The sequence below is a fragment of the Dipteris shenzhenensis genome, chromosome 24 (assembly GCF_047967505.1).
Source record: "Dipteris shenzhenensis isolate YYH24624 ecotype China chromosome 24, Dip_SZ_1.0, whole genome shotgun sequence".
Lineage (NCBI taxonomy): Eukaryota > Viridiplantae > Streptophyta > Polypodiopsida > Gleicheniales > Dipteridaceae > Dipteris > Dipteris shenzhenensis.
In genome coordinates, this window is record NC_141619.1 from 7,523,760 (window position 1) to 7,544,057 (window position 20,298).

The window sequence follows — 20,298 nt, forward strand, 5'->3', positions numbered from 1 at the left end:
TGCATCAAAACACCTCCTATGTTGTTGCCACAAGCATCACACTCAACAACAAAGGGTTTTCTGAGATGTGGTAAGATTAGCACGGGATCGGAGCATAACTTTTCCTTCAGCTCTTCAAAAGCTGATTTCTCCTTCTTAGTCCATTGAAAAGGCACCTATTTCTTCTGTAGAGCATGCAACGATGAAGCAATCTCAGCAAAGTACCTGATGAACCGTTTGTAGTAGGAGCATAAACCCAAAAAGCTCCGCACTTCGTGAACATTCTTGAGTATTGGCCACGATCGGATTGCTTCCACCTTGGACGTATCCATCTTGACTCCATCATTCAACACTATGTGCCCCGAAAATTGAATCTTTGTCATGAAGAATTCACTCTTCTTTGCATTAATAACCAGCTGATGTTTTCTTAGCTCTTCAAACATGATAGCCAGAGGTTTCTTGTGCTCCTCCTCATTCTTTGAGAAAATGATAAAGTTATGAAAGATGTACCAACAAAAGCCTTGGGTTCTTGGAAAATCCTGTCCATGATTTGATTGAACGTGGCCGAAGCATTAGTCAAACCAAATGGCATAACAAGATACTGATACAAACCAAAGATGATCTGAAAAGCAGGTTTGTGCATATCTTCTGGTCGGATCTGAATCTGATGGTATCCGCTCTTCAAGTCGATGCGACTAAGCATATTAGATCCCTCCAACCTGTCTAGAATATTATCTATATGAGGAATTGGGAACTTGTTCTTGATGGTGATCTTGTTGAGTGCACGGTAGTCAATGCACATCCTCTGAGATCTATCCTTTTGTTGTACCAATAAAACCGGCGAGCAAAAGGGGAGAAGCTTGGCCTTATGAGCCCTTTCTGAAGCAAGTCATTGACCTGGCTCATAATTTCTTCATGCTAAGCTGCACTTACCCTGTATGGCGGTGTGTTGTTTGGGCTGCTCCCTAGGATTATGTCAATGGCATGATCCTCAGGTCTTTTTGGTGGCAATTCACTTGGCAAAGACTTAGGAAAACGATCTTTAAACTCATAAAGAAAATCTGTCTGGTGCTTTTCTAGCCCAGAAAGCTGAGACCTAATGTCTTCTGGTTGAGTTTCTTTTGCAAAAATCAAGTAAGCAGAAATATTCTTTTTCATTACGGAAGTAATGGTAGAAGACGATACAATGGGGACACATTCACCCTTGAGTTTTACATCCAAAACAGGAGTCTTTTGTTAGAAATCGACCAACAGAGGGTACGCACAGCGGAAGACTGATAGAATCGCCCAGGAGCTCACACAGTGTGGTGTGGGGTGTGGAATCACAAACTTCTTGAACTTATGTGCATAGCATAGATGTGCAGACTCTTCAATAGACAATGAACCAGCCAAATATAGAAGACACCAAAATAATATATTTCCGTCCAAAGCTATGGACACAATACAGAAGAGATAGATCAGAGTCCCACCAATGGTGTGGTCCTTAATCTTACCACAAGGCCCTTCTCCTATCTACCAGCTATCTCTAGGCTCGAGCCCGCGTGCTCCACCTCAAGCGTCTGTAGACTTCCTGTCCAGAATGATCCTCCCACCTTGCTGTCTGGAAACCAGCCTAGGTGGGCAGCACTTACTAGCTCAGTGTGCAGCCCTCTTCAGGTCTCCTTCAGCTCTTGGGAAAAGGCCCAAGGAAGCCTTAACTGCTGCTCCTGTCTGCTGTAAATCTGCTGCTCCTGAGAATGAGATATGAGGGCACAAAGGCCCTCCTTATATAGGGCACAAGGCCCTCCAGAACCAACCGACCAGCCAGCTTTAATTGGGCCGACTGGCTGGTCTGTAGCAGCCCTAACCGACTGACCAGATGGTTGGCTGGTTGGCTGCCTATCCAGCCCTATTTAGGGCCCTTTGCTGGCCCTTTGTTCCATGCAGGGCCCAGCCCCTTTGGACTGCTTACCCCGCCACCTGCCAGCCCTGTGCCCACTACCCTCGCCACTTGGCCCGCCATGCAGGTGCCTTTGTTGTGCCATCTGTCGCCCTCTCTCTCTGGGCATACCTTGCCCTAGGTCTCCCTCCCCCATGCTCTCTTCATATGGGGGCTTACAGATGGGGAGGTGACCTTTCCAACATCTTTTCCCTGTGAGTGCCTGCACCCTGTAACACCAGGGTATACCCAGCAAAATATCACATCCAAACAAGGGCATAATATAGACTCCTTTGTGTCCACATAGCTCTGAATGTGTAGCCTCAACTTTCCAATGATCGGAGTGATAGGAGAGCTGAACCCGGGGTTGGCCATATCAACTTCACAAAGCGGCCCCATCTCCTTTGGACGGATTCCCAACTTACCTGCTAGTTTTGGCGAGATTAAATTGGCTCAAGCTCCGGGGTCAGAGAAGATTAAGCAAGTTTGATCACATACTTTGCCCCAAGCCATAACTCTGACTTATCATCATTCTGCCCCTAACCAATCACATTAAGCACGAGCCCCACACACGGTTTTGACTTCTTACCCTTCTATTCACTCTCCTGCTCCTTTTCTTCAGTAGGCTGTTTCCTTTTCTTATTTGGGCATTCCCAAGATTGATGGCCTTCCTCCCTACAATAAAAACATTTATTTTGCCTCATCAGGTTTCCTCAAAAGTTAGCCTCTTGAACCTAGGTTGGCCCATCTTGCGTCACTGGCCTGCAACAAAAGAAGCCTTAAAAGGCTTGCCACTCTTCTCCGTTTTGCGTCCTTTGAACCCTGTAGTCCTCCCCTGCATAAGGGCATACGCCGTGTTGGCATTTTCAATCAATTGGAGCATGTTTGACACCTGTCTTTGTACAATAGTCCCTGACAATGGTACAAGCCTATAGGAACTAACATGCAATAAAGCTGCCCAAAACTTCTTGTTATAAGCCTCCAAATTGACACAATTCTCAGCATCGAGCTTGTGCCATGCGGTCATCACCTCCACCTCAAAAGTGTAGTCAACCACGAGGCTGCAAATACTGGCTTAAATCCAACCTCCCATTAAAAGTTTCAAATTTTACGCCCGAACCTCCTTCTTTGAACCTTTACTTTGCCTCTCGGGGCCAAATTGTCATAGATTGCTTGTTGCAAAAACGGTGGCTGCATCATGTTACCCATGCTGTGTGCCCTTTTTCCATTTCCTTTAGATGGATTGACCACTCCGGGTCCCATACGTGACATCCAAAACATTCCCATAGGATTTCCCATGCCTCCTTGCATCCCTGGTTGCATCCCAATGTTTCCATACATCATATTAGGCATTCCAGCGTGCATCATGTTTGGCATGCCAGGTTGCATCACGTTTGGCATTCCAGCCTGCAGTCCTCCAAGCATCTGTCTCTGGAAACCCTGCATACCAAGCTGAGACTCCATTGGGAAGTTTCCAGCCATACCCATGCCTTCATTAGGGTGTCCAACCATGGCCTGGAACACCGAATCTCCCCCAAAATAACCTGGATACATTGTGGACTGAGGGAAAACTTGGTGCCCGGAATTAAAATATTGAAAATTACTGCCTTGGTCATTCATCCTGGTGCCAGAGCCAAAAACAGATTGTTGCTTAGGAACCTGTGGCATAATGTTCGGCTGTCTATTACCTGTGGCATAATGTTCGGCTGTCCATTACCTGGCTGAGCACCAGACTGTTGCCTGTGTGCTTTCTTCTTTTTCTTCTTATCCTTCTTCGGAGGATTAAGAAGTTTCTGAATATGAGGATTCTGAGTGAGCTGAGTAAACATATCCATCGCGCTCGCCAACTACAATTTCAGCGTGGCATCTCCCTTGTCTCCCTTGTCTTCTTCCACCTGCTTAGACTGATTAGAAGTTTCTTCCTGATCCAGCTGTCCAAAGACTTGCTGCCCATAAGCTTGCAGTCCAAAAGCTTGCTGTCCGAAAGCTTGTTGCCAAAAAACCTGTTGCCCAAAAGGTGGTTGTTCTTGAACTTGCTCCTCATCCTGATAATATTCATCCCCAAGGGATTCTTGTTCTTGAGATTCCTGTGACTGTTCCTAACTTCTTGCCTTGAGTCCAGAATAGACTGTAGTGTGCGACCTTTCACGATGAGACATGTTTGCTGAATTTACTTGGCTGCAATTACTTCCAGCTGCCTGTGCTTGCCCAGCCACAGTCACGGGCTCACCTCGTGAGAAAGATGGCTCAAGTCTCGGCAACAGATCCAATGTCACTAGCCTTGGGGTTCTCCAAAGGGCGGTAAATCCGAAATAATGAGCAAATCACTAAGATTCAAGACAGCGAACAAATAACCTTCCAACACACAATCCCCGTACCAGACACCAGATTGGCCCCAAAGTCGTTGGTGCCCCTTGCGGTATTTCTTTAATTATATTAAGTGAGATCAAAATACAACAAAGCCTCGACTTTGCACAACACCCGAGAGATCAATCAATTGAATACTCAAGCAGCCTTACTGCGGTTGGCAAAGGGATTAAAACACAGTGCAAACTCCATGGCCATTCTTGCAAAAATATGTGGGCAATCTCAGGCAAGAGTAGGGCATCCAACAACCAAAATACCTAGTATCTGGCAACTTTTGGCTCAACCAAACCCTGTTGAACCAGACTAGCTAGTCAGAAATCAACGAGAACACAAGCTTGACAGACTCTTGGCAACTGGCGACCAATATGACAGCCCGATCTATCCCTTGGAAGGCTTCAACCAGCAGGACAGCAAATCCAAGCTGTCCCGGGCACTTAGAAGGTCCCTCAAGCGTACAACACTTGTAAATGCAAGGTGAAAGCAATCCGACTGCCCGGCAATATGTTGGACCTGTCCATGCTGCTCCCCTGGAGTCCTCCCCAAGCTTGCACATGCAAACTGAAGCCCCCCCCCCCCCCCCCCCCCCTTGCTGGAAAAGCACCCTAGCCCCATTTTTGGGCCATTGATGCTAAAGTTAGCTAGGGGATTTTTACCCCTCTTTGACCCACTTGCTCCTTGCCCTTGGCCCTCTAGGTTATGCTACTAGGTTATGCCTTTTTACCACTCTAGGGCTTGGGTTGTCACACGTAAATTCTAATAATTAGAATCACGCCCCCGTGACAGAGAGCCGTAGGCATACCTAGACAACAACGGATGTGCGATTGACAGATCCGGGGGCTATACCACTACCTCTTTCAGGAGGGACACGGCTTTGGTTCTCTCTCATGACCGATCCATTTCCAGGGCCAAGTCCGCATTGGGCTCTATTTGATTGAGATGCGATAGCACAAAGATATGCTTTCATGACAGATCAGATAGTAGGAGGCAGGTATAGTGTCACAGGATGTTGAGGTAGACCGAGCACAGGGACATGTCACGGACTTCTATCGGGCACTGTGGATAAGCGGAGCGGGACGACATGGTACCTCCGAGCAAGGGACACAAAGTCCACACACGGCACGAAGAGTGACCAGAGCGCGTACTATTGAGGTTCGACCTATATCCGCCCTCCTTAGAGAGGACCGCCTGAGACGAGGAGTCACTCTTGACATAGCCCATCGGATATAGGGATCAAGGAGACCACGCCCTCCGCCACAGCATGAGGCAACTCGACAGACGCAAATCTGGGAGATCTTTGCAGCCCACATCGGAGAGCCACCATGGTGCCGGGTTTCCGTTTCTGATTTCAGCTCCAGTTTTTACCTGAGTTTTTGAGCTCTATAGTTTAGTTTAGCATAGCACTCAGCAAGGGCCCTTGCGTGCCCTTTGCTTGGCCCTTTGAGGCTTGTATGAGTTTCCATTCTATTTGATAAACGATCCGTGCTTCACTCTAAGTAAACAAGCCATTGTCTCTTATCTGTAAATGATCATGCGAGTAGGTTTCAATGTGGAATTTCTTCAATTGTCATTGATATTGCGCCACTGACTATCTTTATTCACTGGATAGGGGGCCAGTTTGTTTGGAAACACAAGGCTCTAATTGTGTTCATATACAGGTACCATTATATCAGCATATTGCAGATCTTGCAGGAAACACCCGGCTTGTTTTGCCTGTGCCTGCTTTCAATATCATAAATGGTGGCAGTCATGCTGGAAACAAGCTAGCTATGCAGGTAGGAGAATTGTCCAAATGGCCTCAATTGGTTTCTTAGCTTCATAGGAAGTGCACAGGTGTGGTATTTGTTGTTTCTTTCTTACAAGGTTTGCAATCCGCACAGGAAATGATTTTTTTTTCCGCAGTCTTGTGGTACTCTGCTAGCACATCATCCTGCCAATGCCGTTTGCTTTCTGTTATATATTGTAGCTGTTATATCTTTGACATTTTTTCTTTTCGTATGTTTACAAATCATCAAACACTTGATTTAAATCAAAGTGGCGAGTTTTAAATCCCATATTTTTTCTAGCCCTTAGATCGTTTTTCCCCTTGTTGGTCTGGTCTACTGTGGACACTTTTTACTTATATATCTTCTTGTATCTATTGTTGGTGTTTTTATAATACTAAATAGCTTGAAATTATAACAACCCACCCACTTTCCCCACCCGGTTAGCTTTTATGGTAGGACATATCTAAATTAGCATAACTTTTGGCTGTCAGTATTGAAGGAATCAGTATCTCCATAGATGCTTGTGACAGCAAATGTGCTGATATAGACATGCATCACGCTAGGTTCTGGAACTCTAGAAAACGATACATGGATGCAGCATCTGTATAAATTGACTGTTCTAGGAACGTCCTTTTTAGATCCTGCGAAGCTTGGCTTGATCATGGTCTCTTTGTGTAGATAATATCTGAGTCTTGGTTTTTTCTAGCTGTCAGAGTTAGTAAAAAAAGCATTCCATGTCGCTATGTTAAGTTGTAAAGTTTATTGTTTTTGTATTCCGTGTTGCTATGTTAAGTTGTAAAGTTTATCGCTTTTGCAAATTAGTAACTGGCAGTTGTGTGTTTTCCAGGAGTTCATGATTCTCCCTATTGGGGCTGAAAGTTTTTCAGAGGCGTTGCGCTTAGGGGCAGAGACATATCATCATTTAAAGGTATTGGTCTAGACAATTGTTGCACATTATGGGTGTTGATGCTATTGATGGACTCCTCAATCTGTCATGGAATCAGCTTTTTGTCGTGAAACTTTGGAAAGTGAACTAACAATAAAAATTTCATATTTAGAAGCGATGCATGACAAAAAGCAAAAAAAAAAAGGTTCTAATACCATACAAAAATCAACTAAGAGAGAAGAATAAGAGAGTGCTATAGAAAAACTTAAGATGCACTTTGAACAGATGCACTTAAGAGAGTGCTATAAAAAAACTTAAGATGCACTTTGAACAGATGCACTTAAGAGAGTGCTATAAGAAAACTAAACTTGCACTTTGAACAGATGCATGACTGCTAAAAGGACTGCAAATGATAAGGATGAAAAATGCTTTAGAAGCTATTTTTCAGAACAGCAAAACAGTCATCCTTAGAAGTGCAACTGTATAACATTAACTGTAGCTAGGCAACGTGGTGTTTGCGAGTTTGAGATACATTTGTTTAATCCTCTGTAATTTAGTCCTTAATAGCCTATAGGTGGTAAATAAAATCAGTCCTTGGTGAGTTTGTAAACCGTCAATTAACCTTGTCAATTAGTTTGGATGAGGATTCTACATAAAATTTATGTGGTTTGATTCTCTTCATGAAAAAAACTGGATTTTTCTAAAACTCATTTTTTTGGGTGAAAAATGTATTTCAATTCCTCTCTATATTTCAAACTACTTTGTCTTCTCAAATTCTTGGCTTAACAGCATCTCACAAGCAAAGTGTAGGTTGGATCTTGCAATTTGAGACAAAAATGGGTAGTGGAAGGGGAACATGGCATTTATAAAACATACTTTACCAGAAACGTGGAAAATGAATGTCAGTTTTGTTATGAGAAGCATGCCCATTTGAGAACACAGACCATGATTCTGGGTTGCATATCAAAGCTTTAACTGTCTCGACCTTTTGGAGAAAAGACGGATTTATCCACGGTTGAATTTTAAGAACAACTTATAGGTATCGAATTATTTCAGAGACAGCCTAATACTGGATAGTCACTACTCAAATTAGTGCTTTCCAACTCTACGATAAGGGTTGGATTATAAATCAGTGCATTGGTTCACTTTCTGTGAAGGATAATCCTTGGTGTAGTCACTGCTTAGTTTAGCCACACATGCATCCTTCCATACTTAAAATATTTAGCCTCCCTATATGTAGGAAAACCCATGAGGCTCTTGATGCATGTAGGCTGCAGAGCCTAACAAAGGAGAGGTTGATCCATCTAGAATCACTGTGGAGTTCCTGTCATGGAAACCCTAGCCCTAATCCTCAGGGCTTCACATGTATATAACACTCTTTTGGTTCATTTGAATGTAGTTTATTGTGAGGCATGCGTACACAAGTCTCTCCTGCACTTCTTTCCTCTCCTCTCTCCAATAGGTCAGTAGAAATTCTTTTAGCTTAGCCTCTACTTTGTGAGTGAACTCATCTGTTTTCCAAGATGGACTTGAAGAGTAGCTTACGTACTTTGACACTGTCCATATGTATTATTGTTAGAGAACCTGTTTTAATGACAAAAAGTTCTGCTTTATCAAGTACCATTCTTGGGGAAAACTTGTTTTAGTACCTAAGAACAAATATAAGTAAGTCCTTGTTTCGGTATTGTGTCTCAGCTTAGAAAGCCATGTACTAAACTGTTTGATTTTGGTGGTGGTTCAACAGGCAGTCATAAAGGAAAAATATGGCATAGATGCTTGTAATGTTGGTGACGAAGGAGGTTTTGCTCCAAATATATCTAGGCAAGTTTCTTAAGACATAAGTTTTTATACAAATGATTGTTGATTTACATTACGCGATGCTGCTACCTCAAATCAGAGGACCTAATATCCAATCATAGTTCATGTCTATCAGACAGATGGTAGTACAGCTTTTTGAATAAGATAGCAGTTAATGTGCTTTCTGAGTTGGCTGCTGGCTAAAGGTTTCTGCATATATTGAGTAGCCTGGAGCATTTATTGTGCTCTTTTGTTTGAGTAATTTAGAGCATTGCCTTTTCAGATCAACACGGTTTCTTCTATGCATGGCAGAACTTATGAGTCGAAGCCTTGTGATTTGACAAGGATACCTGCATTTTGTAATTTACATTTCTGATGCCAAGTTTATGAGTAACTGTAAGCTATGCAATGACATATGTTTCTTCTATGCTACTAGACATCCAAGTCTCTTGCGTCTTTGCCTAAGTCGCAGCGACTGTTTTATGCTGATTTTTCCCCACACTCAAAGTCATGTTCCCAACGCTTGTATTTCTTGTGTTTGATGGAGGCCCACCCTTTATGGAAGATCTGTCCTTCCAAATCAACCTTGCCAAGAGATAACTCCTGATTTTCATCTTCTAGATCGGATAGTTATTACCACCAATTTCCCATTCCCACAAATTTGGGGGTTGGAATGCAGGAAGCCATTGACAATTGTTGGAGAAGCTAAAATAGAGACATGCTTCAGAAAACAAACATGCGGCTTGAAAGCAATACGAGCACCTCGTTGGTCTTTGAGCGTGGGTCCTTCAACTTGAGGAGACTAGGGATTACGTGAGTCCCACCTTGAGCTCTGATACCATGTTTGAAAAGAGGGAGAATAAAGGCAAAAGAACTCAAAGTGCTGGACTATGGAGAGTCGATCTCACTCATGCAGGCCTTAAAGGTCTCTATTTATAGGGGAAACCCCCCTCAAAAGCTGGCCAACTGGACTGCCTGCAGACTGCAGTCTGTGGGCTTTATTTTCACAGGCTGACCAGTCTGTGACAGATCCGGTATGACTGCCTATATCTGGGCACAGTTCAGTTGCCCGTAGTGCCTATAAATAATTATATGCAGCCCAAAAATTGGCTGCCAGTATATATACTGTAATAGCCTTTCCAAACAGCCTCTTTCTGCACATCTGCTGCCTACAAACAGCAGCAAACCTGCCACCCTATCTCTACCCCTGGTGCACTGCCTCCATGTCCATTGTCCTTCACATCAGGGATTTGGTTGGAACGACATCCTCTCTTAGGGTGAGGGTTCTTGATTCCCTCTATGTAGATGAGTGGCTATCTACGGAGGACTTAGGACTTCAGTCTTGGGAGTGGCTCATTAGCCTTGTTGTCTGCGCTTCAGCTTACCAGTGGTCACGTCCATTTTGCAGCAGCCATGAGCCGACATAACATTATCTTTAGATGTAGGCTTTCGTCTTTTTAGAGAGACGAGAGAAACACCCTTCTCCAGCAACAGTTACTAGATTTGAGGGCACAGTATCTGTATCATGCTTGATAGGCCTTTTGTATTCGGATTGGTGGAAGTTACAGTAAACATTTCTTCTCTGTTATAGGTTAGAGACTTGGGAAGGAAGGTATCAAATAGCTTCAACACTATCCCGGGATTGTTCAGGCTAATTCCTTGTTGGTCAGACATACTATCATGGGATTGTTTGGTTAATTCCTTTTAGGTCAGACTGGATGCCACTGATTAGTACTACTCCCTCTGCACAGTGGAGGCTTATACTCCTACCAGAGGCAGAGCACAGCAATGGATTTGGACCCCATGCCATCTTGAGTCACTCTTGAGATGAGACTTATCTTGGCTACACCTTTCATTTCACAGGAGATGAGGACAACACGTCTTGCCTTGCCCAAGAGCAGTGCCCAGGTGATGACGGTATCGCCTCCCTTTCTTCATCATTCATTGGAACTTGTTGGAAATTCTCTCACCTTCAGCATTTCATAATATTTGGTGTAGTGGTTATTCCCTTCCCCTCTTGGAAGGCCTCATTCATCTCATCTCCGAAGGGGGGAATAGGACTTTGATCATGCAGTGGAATATTCCTCTTCTTGGCATAGTGCCTATAAGATCCTTGCCAAGGCGGTGAACTTGAGTCTCTAGCCACTTCTCCTTGATCTTATTAACGATACCTAGACTAGACAAGATTATCTTTGATAACCTTTTCTAAGAAAATTAGAGGAGACAGATTTCAGATCTCCAGATCAGTCTGAAAGGGAGGTTCCCTAGGACTGTTCCTTTTCCTTTTTGTGGCAAAGTCTATGAGCTATTTTTTTGGCTCACATACTGAGATCACTTGACATCAACTTCTGATGTGGAATGCTACAACAGCCTTGCAAATGATAAAACAATATTCCTCGAGGCTTTTACTATGAATTTGCACTTATTTAGGACAGCCTTGACCTTTGGTCTGACAGCTGGTGTTTCTATTAATTGGCACAATCCTGAGGATTTTGGATCAGTCACATTGGAGACGGTTAAACTTGGCTTCACCTGGATTAAAAGGGCTCTACAACTAAACATATGTGTCACGTAGATGTGGATATCAGCTCTACTCAACTGTTTGCTCCAGTTCTAGTGTCTATCAGAAGGAAATTGTTGCATTGGACTGCCAGTACTCGAGATTTGGCTTCTAGAGCTTTAGTCGTAAACTGGGTACTTTTGGCTTTTGCATGGTATATTGCATTTTGTCAGAGCTTCGCTTCTATGACCTTCTCCCCAATGACTTTTACATGAGAAAGAGGACTTTTGTAGAGAGGTCCTTGGAGCAAATCCTCGATGCCCACGATAGATTGAGTCCATACAACACTGCTTATGGTGTTGCAGGGATCCCTAAGGATCTAGCATGGTATAAGTTTTTACTTGGCAGGATCAAGAGGTGTAATTTTCTTATTACTTTGGGGTTCATCGCCTCGCTTACACAGCTAGGACCACAGATGTTATATGAGTTGTAATGAAATACAGTATTAACTGTTAGCAAAAAGAAACTCGACTCATTCTACCTCTACATACTGGTTCAATGTGCAAGGATTCTTGTGGAGAAGTGAGGATGCTGTAGACACCGCCATGGATTTCCACGAGTTAGACACCAATGTTACTACTTATATAAACTACAGTCATGGCTGCCACCTCCATGTAGGCACACTCTTGACCAAGAGAGTAGGTGTGAGGTAAAATAAATGACAGTCTCTCTCTCTCTCTCTCTCTCTCTCTCTATCTTGCTGTGACTCAAACAAAGTAGGCACCCAGGAACCAAGTTGTCCCAATTTTCAAGTAGAGGAGAAAACAGCAGATAATTGCTTAGGCATGAGCAAAAACACAGATTTAGACTAACTGGGAATCGGGATGATGTGCACATTACAAGTAATTTGAACTAAACTTTTGATATTGATGCTGCCACAAGCAGTCTCCACAGCTAGGATTCACCATTGTTGCCACCTCAATACTTTGAATCATTAGATCATGAGTGGTAGGTGGAGGCAGATTCAGATGCATGCTCCTTCTTGACTTGCCATTCTTCAATACTTTCACTGTTGATGATAATCACACGATTCTTGAGTGTGGCACAAACCATAAACCCGCGAGGTGATTTGAGAAGCTCATTACAAAGTCTCTGGCAAAACCTCTTCGCTTTTGTCTTATCTAACAAGTCCTGGTCGCATCTCCACTTGTGTCCATGCACATTGTTATAAATGTCTTCCACACCCAGCTCTAAAAGGCTCTTTGAACTGAAGTTACTCTGTGTTGGTTCACCATGTGCAGTTCACTCTATTTGCAGCCAGTTCAAGTTTGTATTCTTCCTAGTGTCGTGAAGACTATCCTCTACAAATGTCTCTTGGGCCTTCTTGAGCTCTGCTGTGGTTGAGTCAAGCTATCTAGAAGTGGCTGTCGCTAAGGATAAAGAAGCAAGTATATGTAATGAAACAAAGCTCTAAATGTTTGTAAAAAGAAATTTAAGTTGTTCTGCTGTTAATGGATCAATGTATGAGGACTTTTATGAGAGTTGGGGATGTGCAAAACTTCATTATTCATTTACGTAATAATAGACTATTGGAAGCCTCCTTACGCAGGGTAAGGCGACCGCCGATAACCTATTAATCTGCATGCACGTGTGCCGCTGCCGCCTTGTAAGATATTCACATTAATCTCTTACCCACCAAATGTGCTAACATGCTAACTGTTATAGATATGATAAAGACAATCAAGAAGTTTTCATGCTTCATGATCTGAGAGATGTATCTATTCATTGCATTCGTTCAACTCTGCTGTGAGACAAAGTGGACAATGGTGTCATGTCCCATCAAAATGTGGTTAAACCTTGTCCCAAATGGGGGATTAAGCTGTATATTCCAGGAAAACTTCTTCATGCCTAGTTGCAAAATAGACAAAGCCTTTCCTCCTGTGTATATGGATCTTCCCCTCCAGGTGTCAAGTGGTGTGACACCTTCCGGATGAACACCGCCTCTCTTTCTATCCGCCTAGAGATTGTCTCAAGAAAAGACTATTATGATGGATTGATATGCTATGTATAGTGTTGGTATTTCTTTTAATAATGCCTTTGGAGGGGGGTGGGGGGGAGAGAGAGAGAGAGAGAGAGAAAGAAAGAAAGATATATTAACGTCCACAGGAGACCTTGCGGGCCTATGGGACAGAGTGCACAGAAAAGCGAACTCATACAAGCCTCAGTGGGCTGGAGCAAAGGGTACGCTAGGACCCTTGCTGAGTACTAATCTATGCTAATAGAATCATAATCATAATCATATCAATCAATCTATCCAGGCGTTGAGACAAAACCGAAGCTTGGTACAGTGATGGCTCTTTGGTGGTCTGCGAAAATATCTCGTATCTGCGCCTGTCGAGCTGTCTCGCGCTGCGGTGGGGGACGTGGTCTCCTCGCTCTTTGGGCTATGTCTAGAGTGATCCCTCGCCTCTGTTGGTCTCCTCTGAGGAAAGTTGTGATAGGTCGGACCGAGAGAGAGAGAGAGAGAGAGAGAGAGAGAGAGAGTTTATTAAAGTCTTTGGAAGACCGATAGGTCTATGAACTATGACAAACTTGATACAAAACAAGTTGTAAGGGTGGAGCTATTAAGCAAGCATCAACACCCAGACTACATGCTACATGCTACATTGTTATAAAGAACGTAATACAGAGTCATAACATAATGTCAATATGACCCTCCCCATCACCTCTGTCATCATATATCATCAAAGATCCGGCCCGATATCATGGAGGACCTAGTGACCAGTGGGATAGTGGTAGAATAAAATAAGAGATAGGGTGGTGCCGACTATCCGTGGTTGCTGCTCGAGGTGACCTCCTGGCAGAGGCTCTGTGTCGGACCAAGGCTACGGTGACGCCTATCGGTCCCACCCCGACCCTGAACATGGAGGGGAATTCTCCAAGTATAATCTCTGTGTCTATCCTCTGTCAGATATATCGTGCTGCTGGCTCGGGATCCTGTCCGTGTCGGAGGCCTACAGGGTGATTACCTGTGCGGTCTGGCTGGAAAAACTCTGTGATCATGCTCTGAGAAGAGTTCCAATGCATCCCCTCCCCATCTACGTGATTTGAGTAAGCTCTCCTGATGTCTAATTGCCTCATGGATGAAGGCAGCCAAACATCTCTTGTCTGGGAAGTCGAGGAAGCAGTTGCTATCTGCACACTCACTCTCATTTGACCCTTCACTGGTATCAGAGCTGGATCTTCTTCCTGCGCACCCTTTCCGTACAGATCATACTAGTTGCCCGTACACCTGCTGTACAGTGCTGTACCTACTCCCAAGCACCCTTCCGTACAGATCGTACTAGTTGCCCGTACACCTGCTGTATTGTGCTGGACCTGCTCTATCGTTCAACAGATCTGCTATCCTGCGCCATTTCTCCGTACAGTCCGCACAGACAGGTACGGATACTGTACATTTCCTGCAGCTGCTGTTCCAGGGACTTCCAGGAGTTTTTCATCGGCGACTTCACAGGCGTCTGTCCACAGCACTTCGCAGATCTCCATCAGCTAGTTTAGGCCTTGTACGGCTGTCTTTTCACTTCGGGCTACTTCTACAGCAGATCGCGATCTGTCTAGGACACTCTTCAAAGATTTCCAGCAGCTACATTGTTAGCTCAAAGCCTTTTGAGGCAGTTCCAGCCATCCTGTAGCTGCTCCTTCACCTCGACTTGCTGCTGCTGCTCTGCTGGACTCTATCTCCATCACAGGTACTTCTACTGGCTAGGCGACCAGCTGGATACAATTTTTCAGCTCGCAATCTGCACTAGGCTCTATTTCGAGGCACCTCCAAGTGGCGAATGCTCATCTACAGCAGGCGCCTACTCCACGCGAGTTATTTAGGAGCCTCTTTGGAGTTGTCCAATTCGCCCTCTACAGGATCCTACAGCCTCCCCTTTGCTGAACCTACTGCATTGTGACAGTATTTGACTGTCAAACCCTAATTTCCAACAGGAAAATTTAGGGCTTTTGACATCTGGACATTCAACTTGTCAATACAATATTTTGGACAAGGTTGACAACTGAAATCTTTCCAAAAATTGAAGTTTTCAGTTAATTTCAGGTTCAGGACTGTCACATTGTGCCACGTCATCACTCAAGTCAACAAAATTTGGGGCTTTTGTGTTGGCAGCTCAATTTCAGCTAGTGTTTGGGAAAGTAAATCATACTTTTGCAGTTTAAAGCCTTGAGGCTATACATTGGGTCAGATTTGCATACATTGGGTCGCATTTGCAAAAATTTCTGCAATTGCCCTTTGATTTGCAGATATTTGCTGTCATTTTTGGACAGCCAGCTTTTTGCAGTGATAGCCTTGAGGCGTCTCTGGAATCTGCAACTCTTGTAGCCTCCTGATCATGCGGGATCATGGGACAGTGTCAAAAGCCTTCCGACAGTCTACAAAGCATGTGTAGACCTTCTGGTGTCTAGATCTCACCTCCTCAATGTTAGCCCTCAAAGTGAAGATGTGATCCAGGGTAGAATGCTGTCTCCGGAATCTTGTCAGTCCTAGTGCCCCCGAGCCTCTGTGTGACTGCTAAGCCCCCTCTCTAGAACTGATCCATAAATCTTGGCCAAAGTATGGTCAATCATGAGGGTACGATAGTTCCCAATCTCCATAGGGTCCCTAGCTTTGTGTATTAGCACAATAGTGGTGGTGCTCCAAGCAGGTGGGAAACTGTGACATAGCCCGGTTGAACATTTGTGCTAGGACCGGAGCTAGGACCTCGTGTCCATGTGCAAAGTGCTCAGTCTGTAGACCCTCATGTTCCTGTGCTCTCCAATAGTTTAATCAACGAAGCGCAGCCTGTACGTTCTGTGTGGTGAATAGGTGACAAGTGGTGGGCCTAGGCATAGAGGACATATTAGGCGGTGTTTGAATGTGGGCATCATAGAGGGAACATGCATATGTGCGCCTCACATCTGGGTCGGTGATGGGAATAGGTGGGATTTCCTCCCATAGAAACCCCCACCCAGTGGTCGGGTCTCCTTCTTTGAAAGATCTGACAATCTCATCCATCCTATGTGTGAGGAAGGCCCACCTCTTAGGACGTGTCAATCATTGAGTCAATCATTGAAAGATCTTATATGCCTCAGGTGACATCAAATGATCCAAAGCCCGCTCTTGTGTGAGGTGGGCTCTCGCCTCTCTGCACTCGTCATTGAACCAAGGGTTTTGAGGCATCTTCCCATCTCGGATCTGCATGGATTGGGTCGTGGGAAAGGATATGGTAGCAGCGTCCTATACCACTGCCACAAGGGTGGCAGAGGCGCTGGTGAGGTCTATGTCATCTCCAAGTAGAGCTGGGAGCTCCCTAGCTAGGTGGCTCATGTACACTAGGTCAAGGGCGTGGTCAAAGTGGATATGAATGCGTGCAGGCGGGGGGGAAACTCTCCCTGTGACAGGCATGGTGGGAGAGATATAAGGCCAAGTATGAGTGGGTCAGCTCCGAGAGGGGGGGGGGGTATGCCGAAGTTGTGTATCCGTGAGACAAAATCTAGTGGGCCTAATAGATAGTCCATTGTACTAGATCCACCCCCATGTGGGAAGCAAGTGAGTCTTCCGGAAGATGGACATCTATGAAGGCCATTATATATGATCAAGTCGTGGATTGCCCCCAGCTCAAGCAGATGTCGTCCATATCCTATCAAATGTGGGGCATCTGCAGAGTGCCTCCATATCCCGAGCTCAACTGCATCTCTGGGACTATTTGTGGATCTCTTTCATCTATGAAGTCAAGCAGGCCCACCTGTCTATTTCGTGTATGTGCATTGAAATCTCCTAGTAGGAGGGTGTCTCCCTATCCGGAGAACTCCATGATGTCATTATGGATTGTCTCATATGGGCTGTGTCCATCTGTAATGACCTCTCGTGCATAGGATGACGTGTCGGGAGGGAAGTAGCACACCACAATGAAGATAGGTCGGGCATCTGGAAGCTGAATTCGTATCCACATGTGTCGCGCGTGCTCCTCTCTCAAAACCATAGATAAGTGGTCTCAGGTGTGATTTGAAAAGGACTGCCACTCCTCTAGAGCCTTGTACTCCGCTATCTCTCCTCAATTCCCTCCTGTGAGCTGACTCCCATGTGTATCTTGCTACTGTGGGCAGCCCTCTCTCTAGGCTCTTGTGCGTCTCAGTGTAGAAGATCATATCTCTATCATTAAATGTCTCCAAGAAGCCTCCTGGGTCAGACCATAGTGTGCCATTACAATTCCATACTGCTATTTTCAGTCCAGCGTGTGCACCCATCCCATGAGAACGACACTGTCATAATTCTCCCTCTTCCTTCTCTTCCTTATCTTCTTTGTCTCCTCTGTCTTGGATGATCACCCTACCATCCCTATATGCAGCCCATTTCCCTGCTTCCCTCGCTGCCATTACTTGTACCATACCTTCCCTTCGGTGCTCTTGCTGTAGAAGTGTGAGGTCATCATCTAGGTAGATGCTGGCTCCCTTCAAAGTCGCTCTCGTGCTCATGAGGGTCTTTCTGCCCATGGCTGTCCGGAACTTCAGCACTAGCGGCTTTGTAAGTGCCTCGGGCTTGCCCACCCCACCCTCTCGGCTGTCTCACAAGTGAGATTGACCCCCATTTTGGTGAACAGTATCTTGGCATCTGCCATTGGAGTGTCTCCCATTGGTAGGCCCCTCACCAAGACATTTAGCGATTTACAGGTCCTTCTCTTTTCCTCCTCAAGTGCTTCGGAGATGATCTCTTTTTTAGGGGCAGGTGTGCCCTTCTTGACCACATCCCTTCCATTCCAACATTTTGGCCTCCCCCATGCTGATTTGCTGTTTCAGTTCAGCGTGTTTCCCTTGCATTGTGGCCTGCATAGCTGCAATGTCTTTCGTGAGGTTGCATTCTCTGCTTTGAGTTCTTTCATTGCCTGGCATGTCTCTACTGGGGCCCCATTCATTTCTTTTATTTTCTGTAATTCAATTTCCAATGCATGTACTTTACCCTAGAGGCTGGTATTGCCATCTACGCATTCCAACTTGTCTTTCTCCCATTCTTCTCTTTTGGATTTCTCTTTCCTCCACTCCTCTTTTATCTTCCCACCCTGCTTCTTCATTTCATTGAGTGCCTTATCCACAATTGTTTCTCAGCCAATAAGGCTACATTGGGGGCTTCCAGATTATCTATCTTCTCAATGAGGGCTGTGCAAATCTTATGGAGGCTGGTAAGGACATTTTCTGCAATCTTGTTGGGTGTCCCTGATGAATAGGTTGCCATGGCAATATCTAGGGCCTGTTTTCCCCATTTATCTCCAACACAACCACATGTAGGCATTTTGTTTGACCCTGTTTATTTTGCAGAAGTATGATGGTGCAGAAACAGTGATATTCCTTACTTCTTTTGCTGTCCAGAGTGGCCTTCATGCATGCTGAAGTGTATCCTTTGTGTTCTCTTGTCTCTTGTCTTTGTTTTCAATGTTGCATTGTATCGGTGCGTGGTTGGAGCCTCCTCCTCTCCGTTTCTTGATTCAAGATTTGAGTTTTCTTGATCTTCTTGGCTTCCTGTAGGTCTCGAGAGCTGGAGCTTGTGTGAACTGAGCTTCGAGTGGGGGGCAAGGATGCCTTTGTGTGGTCTGGGTACTAGGCGGGGGCAGAGATGTATTATGCAGGGCAGGGCTAAGGGCTGTGACCAGCCTCTCTAGTGGGTATAGAGGGGCCTAGGCGGAGGCCTAGGAGCAGGCCCAAGCCTGCTGGAGTTGGAGCAGCAGGTGCGGGGGCACTAGCAGCAGCAAATCGCGGGCATAGCAGGGCGCAGCAGATGTGTGACAAATGGCGCAACCAATGGTGCAGTGGGCACAGCAGCCAAGCGGGCACAGCAGCCAGGGGAAAGGCGGCCCTGAGTGGGCCGGGAGCCCAGAACAGGCCGGCGGGGGTAGAGGCCTCCCAAGCAGACGGGGTGGTGCGGGATACCTGAGTGGGGGTAGAGGGGTGGTGAGGGGGGGCCTGAGGGGTGGCGAGGGAGGGCTGAGGAGAAGCGAGGGTGGAGAGAGAGAGAGAGAGAGAGAGAGAGAGAGAGAGAGAGAGAGAGAGAGAGAGAGATTTTATCAATGTCTACAAAAGGGTCTATTAGACTGGAAAAAAACCAGATATAATGAAATCTAAGGGGTGGGGCCACTGAAACGGGTGCCCATGCCCCAAGGCTGGAGTCTAAAACAATACAACTAAATAAATACATTGCAATGTCGCTTCGAGAGAGAGAACCCAAAAATGTAAAGGGCAACGTGGGATGTCGCCGGCTGTTGACTGTCGATTCAGCTGTCCATCCGGGTGACTGGACCTGTGTACGCTGTCTGTGGGAGTAGGTTGGCTGAGGATAGACAAGGTGATCTCATGTGATAGTGGCTCTGGCTTTGGTGAGGGCTGGCAACATCGAGGAAGGAAATCAGTGATGCACACAGAGAGAGAGAGAGAGAGAGAGAGAGAGAGAGAGAGAGATTTCTGCTATTGACTATCCTTTTTAAAAAAAAAAATTCACAGCTCCAGAGAAGGATTAGATCTCATAGTGGAAGCTATTAATAGAGCAGGATATTCTGGAAAGATAAAGATCGGGATGGACGTTGCTGCAAGTGAATTTTTTACAGGTTGATGACAAATTTTAATTGTGTTTGCCATCTCTAAGCGCTACTCTAGAGCTAGTATATAATGTAGGCCCTCATTTTGCATGCCTATAGATGACAAGAAGTACGACCTAGATTTCAAGATCCCAAACAGCTCTGGTGCTGGGAAGAGAAGTGGTGCAGACATGATAGATCTATACAAGGAACTGTGTGCGGGTGAGTGTAACAATAAATGTTTTATACCACTTGAAGGTCTTTATGTTCTTGAACTGGATTTTTTGTGTTTGATGAATGTAAATAGAAGCTGCAATCTCCTGCCTCATATTGTTATGAATTTCTAATTGGCCTTTGATTCTTGGGAAGATTATCCTATTGTTTCCATAGAAGATCCATTTGATCAAGATGATTGGGACAATACAAAAGCTCTTACGTCTTTAGGTGTCTGTCAGGTTCATCAACTTTCATCCAATCACTTTGTT

The 20,298-nt window shown here is 45.1% G+C and overlaps 1 protein-coding gene across 2 annotated transcripts in view; it reads left to right on the forward strand.

Moving 5' to 3' along the window:
* ENOC (cytosolic enolase) overlaps positions 1 to 20,298 on the forward strand; it is a 56,279-nt gene that overhangs the window by 17,670 nt on the left and 18,311 nt on the right. For both annotated transcript variants that reach the window (XM_087395980.1, XM_087395981.1), the window contains exons 5-10: positions 5,920 to 6,036; positions 6,875 to 6,955; positions 8,658 to 8,734; positions 19,740 to 19,843; positions 19,934 to 20,035; positions 20,183 to 20,268. In XM_087395980.1, the coding sequence (XP_087252106.1) occupies positions 5,920 to 6,036; positions 6,875 to 6,955; positions 8,658 to 8,734; positions 19,740 to 19,843; positions 19,934 to 20,035; positions 20,183 to 20,268 (567 nt within the window). The remainder of the gene's footprint in view (positions 1 to 5,919; positions 6,037 to 6,874; positions 6,956 to 8,657; positions 8,735 to 19,739; positions 19,844 to 19,933; positions 20,036 to 20,182; positions 20,269 to 20,298) is intronic.